Consider the following 12,311-nt stretch of genomic DNA (forward strand, 5'->3'; position numbering starts at 1 on the left):
CTGGGATGCCCTTTGCAGCTGCAGTGTGCCCGGAGCCCTGGGCCTTTTAGTTTGCAGAAGCCTAACCCCTAGGCGTAACCCTAACCCTAACCCTAGGCAGGGCAGCTAGGGTTAGGGCAGGGGCCAAGGAGACAGCCCTCGAGGAGGCCAGGTTGTGGCAGTTTTGCGATGCCCCTGGGATGCCCTTTGCAGCTGCAGTGTGCCCGGAGCCCTGGGCCTTTTAGTTTGCAGAAGCCTAACCCCTAGGCGTAACCCTAACCCTAACCCTAACCCTAACCCTAACCCTAGGCAGGGCAGCTAGGGTTAGGGCAGGGGCCAAGGAGACAGCCCTCGAGGAGGCCAGGTTGTGGCAGTTTTGCGATGCCCCTGGGATGCCCTTTGCAGCTGCAGTGTGCCCGGGGCCCTGGGCCTTTTAGTTTGCAGAAGCCTAACCCCTAGGCGTAACCCTAACCCTAACCCTAACCCTAACCCTAGGCAGGGCAGCTAGGGTTAGGGCAGGGGCCAAGGAGACAGCCCTCGAGGAGGCCAGGTTGTGGCAGTTTTGCGATGCCCCTGGGATGCCCTTTGCAGCTGCAGTGTGCCCGGAGCCCTGGGCCTTTTAGTTTGCAGAAGCCTAACCCCTAGGCGTAACCCTAACCCTAACCCTAACCCTAACCCTAGGCAGGGCAGCTAGGGTTAGGGCAGGGGCCAAGGAGCAAGCCCTCGAGGAGGCCAGGTTGTGGCAGTTTTGCGATGCCCCTGGGATGCCCTTTGCAGCTGCAGTGTGCCCGGAGCCCTGGGCCTTTAAGTTTGCAGAAGCCTAACCCCTAGGCGTAACCCTAACCCTAACCCTAACCCTAGGCAGGGCAGCTAGGGTTAGGGCAGGGGCCAAGGAGCAAGCCCTCGAGGAGGCCAGGTTGTGGCAGTTTTGCGATGCCCCTGGGATGCCCTTTGCAGCTGCAGTGTGCCCGGAGCCCTGGGCCTTTTAGTTTGCAGAAGCCTAACCCCTAGGCGTAACCCTAACCCTAACCCTAACCCTAACCCTAGGCAGGGCAGCTAGGGTTAGGACAGGGGCCAAGGAGACAGCCCTCGAGGAGGCCAGGTTGTGGCAGTTTTGCGATGCCCCTGGGATGCCCTTTGCAGCTGCAGTGTGCCCGCGGCCCTGGGCCTTTTAGTTTGCAGATGCCTGACCCCTATGCGTAACCCTATTTCCTTGGCCTGGTGGTACTGGTGGAAGTTTCCTTATCCAGGAGCTGCAGCCCTTGGCTTCAGTCAGGCCCTGCTCCTCCTTTCCCAGGGGGAATATTCTTCCTATTCAGGAAGGAGATTGATCTAACACCACGTTTGCTTCCCCGAGGGTCTGATTCCATACTTGGAAGGTGGATATGGTGGATTTTGGAGGCATCAGGAGCTCTTGGAAGGATTCATTAAAACCAGATGGGGGAGCCCTGAGCAAAATCCTCCCCAGGAGTCTCCAGCGAGGATTTGGGAGCTCTTGGATTTCGTTTGATTGCCCCTGTCCCTCACAAACCCCACCTGCTGCTCCTCCTCCCTCTAGAGCTGCTCTGAGCCTGAGCTTGGGATCCTTTTGGAGCATTCCTGAGCCCAGGCTGGGCTGATCCCTGCTTTTCCTCCTCTCCAGGGGATCTCCTGCCAGCGGACGGGATCCTGATCCAGGGCAATGACCTGAAGATAGACGAGAGCTCTCTGACTGGGGAGTCAGACCAGGTGAAGAAATCCATGGATAAAGACCCCATGCTGCTGTCAGGTGAGGGCTCTGGGATGGGATCCGGGCTGGGATGGGATCAGGGTGGCTCCTGCTCTCAAGGCTGGGCTGGATGGGGCTTGGAGCAATCTGGGATAGGGGAAGTTGTCCCTGCCCGTGGCAGGGGGTGGGACAGGATGGGTTGGAGGTCCCTTCCAAGCCAAACCAGTCTGGGATTCTGTGGGATGGGAACTGGGGGTGTCACCCATGGCATTCCTGCCCTGCTAGGTACCCACGTGATGGAGGGCTCGGGCAGGATGGTGGTGACTGCCGTGGGCATCAACTCCCAGACTGGGATCATCTTCACCCTCCTGGGAGCAGGAGAAGGTGACGAGGAGAAGAAAGTGAAGAAAGGTAAGAAAATGCCCTGAACCTGCCTTTTCCCTCCTTTCTCCCTTTTCTGGGAAGCATCCACAGGCTCCTCCCACATCGAGCTCAGCTGCCCTGGCCCTGGCACGAACATGGAGAGGTTGGGGGTCCCTCCCTGTCCCCTCCACCTGCTCCCTCCCTGCTCCCAGACCTCTTTGGGACCCTTCTCCAGCACCCTCCTTTCCATCCTGGAGCTGTGGGGTGGGGGGATCAAGGATCCCCCAGGAAGAGGGGCTGGTGGCAGCTCCCCTGCCGTGCTCTTTGCCCACCCTGTGGTGGTGGGAAGGTGAGTCCTGGCTGCCCACTGGGTCTTTTTAGCCCATCCAAACCCTGCAGGACTTGACTGAGGATCTCCTGAGCATCCCCTGAGCTCCCTGGGGGAAAGGAGGGGATGGCAGGAGGCAGAGGAGGGGTGGGACAGCAGCCAGGCTGAGGTGTGGAGTGAGGACTGAAGCGTTCTCCTGTCTCAGCTTTGATCCAGCTGCTTATTCCCAGCTGGGGAAGCTCCCTGTGTCCCTGGTGCCCTGCTCAGCAGGTTTGGCCTCGCTGGGATCAGGCTCTGGCAGCAGCATCAGGCTGGCACTGCCCTGCCAGCTGCTCTGGCGTCCCCACTGTGCCAGGGAGCCCTGCCCGGGAGGCGCTGCCAGGCGGGAGAGGCTCTGGGGCTGTGCTGGCTGCCAGTTCTGGGATGGATCCTGATCCTGCCTTCCCAGCTCTGGGGTGGATCCTGATCCTGCCTTCCCAGCTCTGGGATGGATCCTGATCCTGCCTTCCCCAGCTCCAAGTGTGGATCCTGCCTTCCCCAGCTCCAGGATTTGGGAGCTATGGAGCTCCCACTGTGAAGGTGGCAGGACAAGGTGCCCTGGGAGTGGCACTGGAAGTGGCACTGGGAGCCACCCAGTGCTTGGAGCTTTCCCAGCCTTCCAGCTCAATGGATCAGGGAGCAGGGCAGGCCAAGGGGTGTCACCAGTTTGTCCCCACTGGAGCTGGGGCGTGACATAAAGCCCTCGTCACCTGAAGCTGGTTGAGGTGCAGCAGCCCTGGGCACCCCCATGTGCCACCTGGACAGATTTTGGGGGTCACACCTCCCTGCTCTGGGTCTGGTGCTGCCCACAGTGGGGGACGAGTCTGCACTTCCCATCTGGATCTGATGGCAGCAGGAGGGAGGGACCTGCAGGAGGGTTTCTTCTCCTAAAAATCTGCTCTGTGGCTTTTCCTCCTGAAAATCTGAGGCACCTCCAGCACCCTCGAGGGATTTGGGGGTGATTTACAGGTGGGGAAAAGCAGAATCCTTGGGACAGGGGTGCCCAGGGAGCTCTGGGAGCTCTGGAGCCTCGAGCTGTGCGTGGAGCAAGGCGTGGTGTCCAGAGGGTGCCCACTGGAGTGGCCCCTGGGAGCATCCCAGCTGGATGGGGAATGTGGCTCCTTGTGCTCAGCCCTCCCCCCTTTCTCTCTTTGAACAGGTAAAAAAAGCGGAGCCCCCGAAAACCGCAACAAAGGTAACGCCAGCCTCTCCATCCTTTGAACCAGCACCACACTAACTACCAAGCATTCCTCCTTCCTTCCTTCCTCCCTTCTTCCTTCCTTCCTTCTCCTCATCAGTCTGTGCACTTTGCTGCTCCGGCGGGACTCGCCTCGTTTCTCCAGGACAGGGTGCAACGGTCCCGTGGTGTCCCCAAAACCCCAACCCAAGGCAGGTGGTGCCTTGCTGGGACTGCCCAAAAGCAGAGGCCAGGCAGAATTCAGGGAGTAGAGAGCAGTTTTATTGATTGAAGGGCCTTCAGGGCAGATGGAGCCCACCCAAAAATGGAGCACGGGTCGCAGGTGGTCACACTTTTGTGTATTGGGGGTTAATCTGCCAATTACAGCTTCAGGTAATGAAGTCATTAATGAAGGCACCCCAACTTTGCTCCCCCAACTCACTTTTGTTCACATCTCTCAGGGCAGTGAGGTGTCCTTGATTCCCAAGCCTGGAGAGGAATTATTTTGTCAAAATGGGAAAGCAGCAGCTGACTCTGTGTGAGGAGTTTAGAGTTATACACTCAGGAACTGCAGAACTATAAATGTACGGAAAAGATAAAAGCTGAAATCCTGAGGCATCACTGGGATGAACCTCCCCATTGTTCCTGAGTGGGGAAAAGCCATTTTTCAGGGAGGACAAGGCTCTTCAGCAGGACTTCTGGCAGAGCATCCCTTTCTTGGGATACCCCCACGAATCCCAGCAGGGCTTTGGTGGTTTAAAGCTGTCCCTGCGCAGGGTTGGTGTTCAGGGCAGAGCTGGAGGTGCCCCCCTGGCATTCCTGGGATGAGATCTCCCCCAGGGGACGCTTGCACCCTGTCCTGCCATGGCCTCGACTCCGTGAGCGTCTCCTCGCCCGTGTTTCTCACCCTGTTCTTTGCAGGCTGTGGAGGAAGCCCCATTTCTGCACCTCTCTCTCCACCCCCTCTCTCTCTCTCTGTTTCTCTCTCTGTTTCTCTCTCTCTCAGCAGTTTGAGTTGCCCTCCTTGGCTCAGCTGTGTCCGGGTGCTTTGTTGTGTCCGTGTCGGGTCTCTTGTCACCGTGGAGGTTCCTCTGCGGAGCTGCTCCGGGGTGGCCTCCAGCCCAGGAGGGGACATGTCCCGGGGTGGCCCTGGGGGCCACTGCTGCTCCTCCAGCTCCAGCAGCTCAGGAGGAGCTTCTGGTGGGCTGCCCATCCCTCTCCAAAGCTTCCAGGCTTGGGCTTGCCCAGGGCAGCCTTCCAGCTGGGTTAGCCCGGTTTTAGGGATGGGAAGCTGAGCTGTCTCGGCTCCCAAAGGTGTGGTAGATGGCTCCAGGCTGGGACTGCAGGATTTCCTGGCTCCCTGCTCTTCAGTCTCCATCCCAATTTCTAACCCTCCCCTCCATCTCACCCCCTCTGTCGCTTCCCAGCCTGCTGGGCTGCCCAGGGCACTGCAGAGGTGGCACTGGGGCAGCTGGGGACACTCATGGAGGCCCTGGGGACACTGGAGCATCTCTGGGCTCATCCCAGAGCGCTCCCAAGTCCTCTGCAGGCTTAGAGGCTGGAAGAGACCCCAAAATCTGGCCTGGAGGGTCTCTCACAGAGGTGTGACAGGTGCCAGAGTCACCTCTGAGGATGCCTTACCCGTGGGCAGGGGGCAGATGACAGAAAACCCCCCCAGAGAGAGGTGGCAGGGCCCTGGACACGGAGCTTCCATGTGCTCGGACGCGTGTGTGGTCGGGAGTGGTTCTTGTCCTGGATTTCTCTCTCTCTCTCTCTGCCACCACCATCCTCCTCCTCCGTGGTGTCCTCCAGCCTGGCCTGGGTCTCTCCTGTTCACACCTGGTGTCTTCTTTTGCCCCCCGGGCTGTAGCTAAAACTCAGGATGGTGTGGCCTTAGAGATCCAGCCCCTGAAGAGCCAGGAGGGGGTGGAAAACGAGGAGAAGGAGAAGAAGAAGGTGAAGGTGCCCAAGAAGGAGAAGTCGGTGCTGCAGGGGAAGCTGACGCGCCTGGCGGTGCAGATCGGGAAGGCAGGTGAGTGACAGTGACGGTGACAGTGACAGTGATGGTGACAGTGACCCCAGAGCTGGTGGGGAAGGGCTGTCCCTGTCCCCTGTGTCCCCTCTCCTTGTTCTTCTCCCCAGAGCTGGTGAGGAAGGGCTGTCCCTGTCCCCTGTGTCCCCTCTCCTTGTTCTTGTCCCCATCCCCAGTGTCCCCAGAGCTGGTGGGGAAGGGCTGACCCTGTCCTGTGTCCCCTCACTTCATCCTTGTCCCCACCCCCATTGTCCCCAGAGCTTGTGGGGAAGGGCTGACCCTGACCTGTGTCCCCTCCCCTCATCCTTGTCCCCATCCCCATTGTCCCCAGAGCTGGTGGGGAAGGGCTGACCCTGTCCCCTCTGTCCCCTCTCCTTGTTCTTCTCCCCAGAGCTGGTGAGGAAGGGCTGACCCTGTCCTGTGTCCCCTCACCTCATCCTTGTCCCCATCCCCATTGTCCCCAGAGCTGGTGGGGAAGGGCTGACCCCGTCCCCTGTGTCCCCTGACCCTGTCCTCGTCCCCAGGGCTGATCATGTCGGCCATCACCGTCATCATCCTCGTGCTCTACTTCGTCATCGACACCTTCGGGGTGCAGAAGCGGCCCTGGCTGGCTGAGTGCACCCCCATCTACATCCAGTACTTCGTCAAGTTCTTCATCATTGGCGTCACCGTGCTGGTGGTGGCCGTGCCCGAGGGGCTCCCGCTGGCTGTCACCATCTCGCTGGCCTACTCTGTCAAGGTGAGGAGGGACTGTTGGAATGTCACCAGTATGGCTGGACAGGACGTGCCTGAGCTTCTCTGGCCCTGCTGCTGAACCAAATAGGGGCAGCTGTGGTGTTTCACCCCAGGGACACTTTTGGCCATGGGTGTGTGGTGTTTCACCCCACAGACACTTTGGGCTGGCTGGGTGCTGCCCTGGGCACGTGGGGACAAGTCCAGGCGTGCAGGAGCTCTGGTGCTGGGATGGAGCCTCCCCCCATAGCAGGGGCTGCTCCTCAGGGTTCCCTCTGTGGAGAAGCTTTGAGGCGATGGGGAAGGAAAGGAGTGGGTTCTGCTGGAGGGTTTGGATCCAGAGCTTTATTCTGCCCCACAGCCTCTGAACCCACAGCAGCTCCAGCAGAACTCCTGAGCCCGTGGGTGCTGCTCCTTTAACCCCGGGGAGAGGGGCAGGGAAGGGGCAGGGAGCCACCAGCCAGGTACAGGAGGGGAGGTCTCAAGGGACAGAGGACACCGGGATGGCCCAGTGCCCCCGGGGGTAGAGGGCATCCTTTGAACCTGCTGCCACCAGTGCGGAATTCCAGCAGCCAGCCCTGGAATTCCAGCAGCCAGCCCCGGAATTCCAGCAGCCAGCCCCCGGCCCCTGAACACCAAGGGCAGCCCTTTTCCCTGGGAAACCCAACTCACCATTCCAGGTTCCTGGTGCCCGTTTGCAGGAGGCGCTTGGCACTGTCAGCCAGCCCGGGCTGGCGCTGGTGCCAGCCGGGGTTTGGGAGGCATCCTGCACAACGCGGAATTCCAGCAGCCAGCCCCGGCCACAGGGCCCTGCACACCAGTGCAATCCATTCTGGGATGCCAGGACAGACAGACAGACAGTGCTGGGAGGGGGCAGGGAAGGGAAAGGAGAGGTGACTGACACCCCTGGGAGGGAATTATCGGGGAGGGACCCGAGGTTCTGAGGCAAACCCTGAAATCACACCGCAGCAAGGCACGGGGGTGACAGGGGCGAGGTAAGCCCTGACCTTCTCTCTCTCTCTCTCCCTGACCTTCTGCAGAAAATGATGAAGGACAACAACCTGGTGAGGCACCTGGACGCCTGTGAGACCATGGGCAACGCCACGGCCATCTGCTCGGACAAGACGGGCACGCTGACCATGAACCGCATGACCGTGGTGCAGGCCTACGTGGGGGACACCCACTACCGCCAGATCCCCGACCCCGAGGCCATCCTGCCCAAAATCCTGGACCTCATCGTGCACGGCGTGGCCATCAACTCTGCCTACACCTCCAAAATCCTGGTGAGCCGCTGCAGCAAAGCGTGGGGGTGTCCTGATGGTGCCTGGAACGGAGGCTGCGCACAAAGGAATAAACTTGGATTTGTTAAAGTATAGGGAGAGTGACCTCAGAGCTGCTGGGGAAGAGCTGTCCCTGTCCCCTCACCTTGTCCCCTGTCCTGCCTGCCCAAGGTGAATCTTCAAGGACACACCTTGGGCAGTGCAAGAGCCCGGCCATGTCCACCCCAGATGGGCTCAGAGTCAGGAGTTCTCACACTTTTATGAGTTTTGGTGCATTTCCATTCTGGGGTTCATTGTCCAGTCCCAGCTCCAGGTTCTGCAGTCCCACCCTCCCAGTTTGCTCTCCTCCATTCTCTGTTGTTTGCACTTTTTGGGGCTGCAGCCTGGTGTCCTTGGTTCTGGGGCTGGAAAAGGATTGTTGTGTGGGACTGAGCTGTGAGGAGAGCATGTGAAGTTCAGAGTCACTCCCTAATGCAGTGCAGAGTCTGGAAAATACAAAAGCTAAAACTTAAGGCATCGTTCCATCCATCCATCCACCATTCCATCCATCCATCCATCCATCCATCCATCCATCCATCCATCCATCCATCCATCCATCCATCCATCCATCCCTCATTCCACCCTGCTCCATGCTGGGGTTTGGCATCATTTCTCCCTCCTTTTTGCAGCCACCAGAGAAGGAAGGGGGGCTGCCCCGCCAGGTGGGCAACAAGACCGAGTGTGCCCTGCTGGGCTTCGTGCTGGACCTGAAGCAGGACTACCAGGCCGTGCGCAACGAGGTGCCCGAGGAGAAGCTCTACAAGGTCTGAAACAGAGTAGAAACCAGAAAGAAACCAGTAGAAACCAGTAGCAACCCTGAAACCAGGGTAGAAATCCATTTTGGATTTAGGTGAAACGTGCTGCTTTGAGTTATTAAGTCTGGAGCTTGCTGGCAGAGATGAAATGTGCTGTTTGAAGTTGTCTGTTAACTCTGCTGTGCTCCCAAGCTGCCTCAGCTAAGGAAAAAGAATGGGAACTCCCACACTAAAAAGGGAGATAAGAGGGGCCCCTTGAGAGAGCCAAAGCTGAAGCTGCAAGAGACAGAGTGACCAGAGAGTTCTCTGTACAAGCTGTAACACAGAACCAGTAAAATGAATATACACAAACCCACTGTGAAACTCTGCACACGTACAAGGGGGATAAAAAAGGATTGGGAATTCTCCTTTAGGAGCAACAACCCCACATGCATCCAGGGCTGTAATAAACACATCAGCTTTACATCTTTTCCAAGTTGTGGAGTTATTTTTTTTGCATTTTGTTTGGTTTTTTTTCCCCAAAAATCAGGTCTACACCTTCAACTCGGTGCGCAAGTCCATGAGCACCGTGCTGAGGAACAGCGGCGGCGGCTTCCGCATGTACAGCAAGGGCGCCTCCGAGATCATCCTGCGCAAGTAAATCCTGCTCCCACCTGCCCCCGCATCCCTGGGCATCCCACGGGGCAGGGCAGCGTGGGGCTGCCTGCTGGGAGGTGTCCAGAGGGGTTTGGGGGAGCTGGAGGGAAAGGGGGTGTCCATACAGGGCGGCAGGAATGGGTTTGGGGTGGGTTTGGGGAAGGTGGAGGGGGCTGCGAAAAAGGGAGAGCCCCTTGTTGTAGGTGGGGTGCCAGGAATGTGCTGAGTGGTTTTGGGGTGGATTTAGGAAATCTGGAGGGAGCTGTGGAAGGGGAATGTGCCCCTTTTGGAAATTGGGTGCCAGGAATGTTCTGAGTGGTTTTTTGGGTGGATTTAGGAAATCTGGAGGGGGCTGCGAAAAAGGGAGAGCCCCTTGTTGTAGATGGGGTGCCAGGAATGTGCTGAGTGGATTTTTGGGTGGATTTAGGAAATCTGGAGGGGGCTGTGGATGGGGAATGTGCCCCTTCTGGAAATTGGGTGCCAGGCATGTGCTGAGTGGATTTTTGGGTGGATTTAGGAAATCTGGAGGGGGCTGTGAAAAAGTGGATAGCCCCTTTTTGTAGATGGGGTGCCAGGAATGTGCTGAGTGTTTTTTGGATGGGTTTGGGACAGTTGGAGGGAGTTGTGGAAGGGGAATGTGCCCCTTTTTGTGGTTGTGGTAACAGGAATGTGCTGAGTGGTTTTGGGTGGATTTAGGAAATCTGGAGGGGGCTGTGAAAAAGGAACAGCCCCGTTTTTGTGGATGTGGTGCCAGGAATGTGACAGTGCCTCACTCACCTCCCCTCAGGTGCACCAAGATCCTGGACAAGAACGGCGAGCCGCGGCTGTTCAAGGTGAAGGACAGGGACGAGATGGTGAAGAAGGTGATCGAGCCCATGGCCTGCCACGGGCTCAGGACCATCTGCCTGGCATTCCGGGACTTCCCTGCGGATGCAGAGCCCGACTGGGACAGCGAGAACGAGATCCTGTCTGACCTGACCTGCATCGCCGTGGTGGGGATCGAGGATCCCGTGCGGCCCGAGGTACCAAATCCGCCCTGGCCTCTGCTGTTCCTGGCCCTTTTCCTGCTGCTCAGGGCTGGGATCTCCTCAGGAGCTCCAGCAGTTCCTCTGTGCCCATCCCTGCTGTGCCCCCAAGGATTTCCTGCAGCTCCTCTGTGCCCATCCTGGCTGTGCCCCCAAGGAATTCCAGCAGCTCCTCTAATTCCCATCCCTGCAGTGTCCCCAAGGAATTCCAGCAGCTCCTCTGTGCCCATCCCTGCTGTGCCCCCAAGGAATTCCAGCAGCTCCTCTCTGCCCATCCCTGCTGCGGGCATTTCTCTCCCATTTTTGGACAAAACAACGCTGTGGCAGCGTGTTCTCACCCAAAATTCCCAATCCTTGGGGTCTGTGCTGCTCCAGGCTGCACCAAAAGTGGATGGAAACAGCCAGCAAGAATCCCTGGGCTCCTGGAGCTGGTTTTCCCTCTGAGCTGTGTGCTGGGCTGATGCAATAATGCCCCCATTCCCGCTTCTGGATGCAGTTTGGAGCTCTCCCCCTGCTCTCCTGGTCCCTGATGAGCTGTTCAGGGATCTGGCAGTCTGGGAATTGCATTACAGATCCCCCGGCTGCAGCGGCTCTGGAGGCTCCTGATTCCATTTGCTCATTGCTCACTCCAATTTCCTCTCTTCCCCCACTGCTCCCTGATGGATAAACCCATCAGTGGGGTGGGAGAGGATGAAATTCCTGCTTCTAAGGACGGCCTGGCCATGCCTTGGCACCAAGGGAGGTGACAGCGAGGTGGCAGCGAGGTGGCAGTGAGGTCCCTTCCCTTTGGAAGGGAGGAAAGGCTCTGTGGGACTGTGAGGAAAAGGTTGGGAATTCTTTGGAGGTCCCAGAGCAGCCCTGTCCTGGTGTCTCTGCTGGATCCAGGAGAGCCCAGGGAGGTGGCATCGAGGTGGCAGCGAGGTCCCTTCCCTTTGGGGTGGCAGATGCAGCTCCCTCACCCCTCCAGAGCCCTCTCCAGATCCTTTTAGGGACGAGGAGCCACCTCACTCACCCCTGGTGTTCCCAGTGCCAACCCTATCCCTGTCCCCAGGTGCCCGACGCCATCCTCAAGTGCCAGCGCGCGGGCATCACCGTCCGCATGGTGACAGGGGACAACATCAACACTGCCCGTGCCATCGCCACCAAGTGTGGCATCCTGCTGCCCGGGGAGGACTTCCTGTGCCTGGAGGGGAAGGAGTTCAACCGCCTGATCCGCAACGAGAAGGGAGAGGTGGGAGAGCTCTGCAAAAACCCCAAATTCTGAGGGGTTTCCTAAATCCTGAGGGGTTTCCTAAATCCTGAGGGGTTTCCCAAATGCTGAGGGGTTTCCTAAATGCTGAGGGGTTTCCTAAATCCTGATGGGTTTCCCACATCCTGAGGGGTTTCCCAAATCCTGATGGGTTTCCCACATCCTGATGGTTTTACCAAATTCCGAGGGGTTTCCCAAATCCTGAGGGGTTTCCCAAATCCTGAGGGGTGTTTCCCAAATCCTACTGGGTTTTCAGAATCCTGATAGGTTTTCAGGATCTTGCTGGGTTTTCCAGATCCTGCTGGATTTTCAGAATCCTGATGGGTTTTCAGGATCTTGCTGGATTTTGCAAACCCCAGTGGGTTTCCCAAATCCCAGTAGGTTTCCCAAATCCTGCTGGCTTTTCAGAATCTTGTTGGGTTTCCCAAATCCTGCTGGGTTTCCCAAATCCTGCTGGGTTTTCCTCATTTCCTTGGATAAGGAATCTGCTGGGGTGCCCAGCAGCGTTTGGGGTGAAGCCACTGTCCTGTCCCAGTTGGGATTTGCTCTCTGGTGGGACAGGAGATTCCTGGGGGGGAATCACTTCCCTTTTCCTGGTCCTGCAGGTGGAGCAGGAGCAGCTGGACAAGATCTGGCCCAAGCTGCGGGTGCTGGCACGTTCCTCTCCCACGGACAAGCACACCCTGGTGAAAGGTGGGCACTGCCCTCCCCAGGGGCCCCTCCCTGACATTTTTCCAGCCTGATCCAGGCTGGGATCTGTCCCCTGGAGTTTAATTTCTGGTTTCCATGGCAGGAATCATCGACAGCACCGTGGGTGACCAGAGGCAGGTGGTGGCTGTGACAGGGGATGGGACCAACGATGGCCCAGCCCTGAAGAAAGCAGACGTTGGGTTTGCCATGGTAGGCTTTTCCTTTGCTCCGTGGGATTGCTTCCAGACCGTGGAAACTCTGATCCAAACCTTTGGGATG

At 58.2% G+C, this 12,311-nt stretch overlaps 1 protein-coding gene across 9 annotated transcripts in view; it reads left to right on the forward strand.

Moving 5' to 3' along the window:
* The window catches only part of ATP2B4 (ATPase plasma membrane Ca2+ transporting 4), a 111,967-nt gene that overhangs the window by 83,336 nt on the left and 16,320 nt on the right, over window positions 1-12,311 (forward strand). For 6 of the 9 annotated variants that reach the window (XM_084220495.1, XM_084220500.1, XM_084220502.1 and 3 more), the window contains exons 5-16: window positions 1,622-1,747; window positions 1,973-2,098; window positions 3,577-3,612; window positions 5,465-5,626; window positions 6,151-6,365; window positions 7,399-7,641; window positions 8,307-8,441; window positions 8,962-9,068; window positions 9,856-10,090; window positions 11,145-11,324; window positions 11,948-12,035; window positions 12,136-12,242. In XM_084220495.1, the coding sequence (XP_084076621.1) occupies window positions 1,622-1,747; window positions 1,973-2,098; window positions 3,577-3,612; window positions 5,465-5,626; window positions 6,151-6,365; window positions 7,399-7,641; window positions 8,307-8,441; window positions 8,962-9,068; window positions 9,856-10,090; window positions 11,145-11,324; window positions 11,948-12,035; window positions 12,136-12,242 (1,760 nt within the window). The remainder of the gene's footprint in view (window positions 1-1,621; window positions 1,748-1,972; window positions 2,099-3,576; window positions 3,613-5,464; window positions 5,627-6,150; window positions 6,366-7,398; window positions 7,642-8,306; window positions 8,442-8,961; window positions 9,069-9,855; window positions 10,091-11,144; window positions 11,325-11,947; window positions 12,036-12,135; window positions 12,243-12,311) is intronic. The other 3 variants (XM_084220499.1, XM_084220501.1, XM_084220503.1) reach the window with 1 other exon arrangement.

Source organism: Fringilla coelebs, assembly GCF_963513975.1.
Source record: "Fringilla coelebs genome assembly, chromosome: 23".
Classification (NCBI taxonomy): domain Eukaryota; kingdom Metazoa; phylum Chordata; class Aves; order Passeriformes; family Fringillidae; genus Fringilla; species Fringilla coelebs.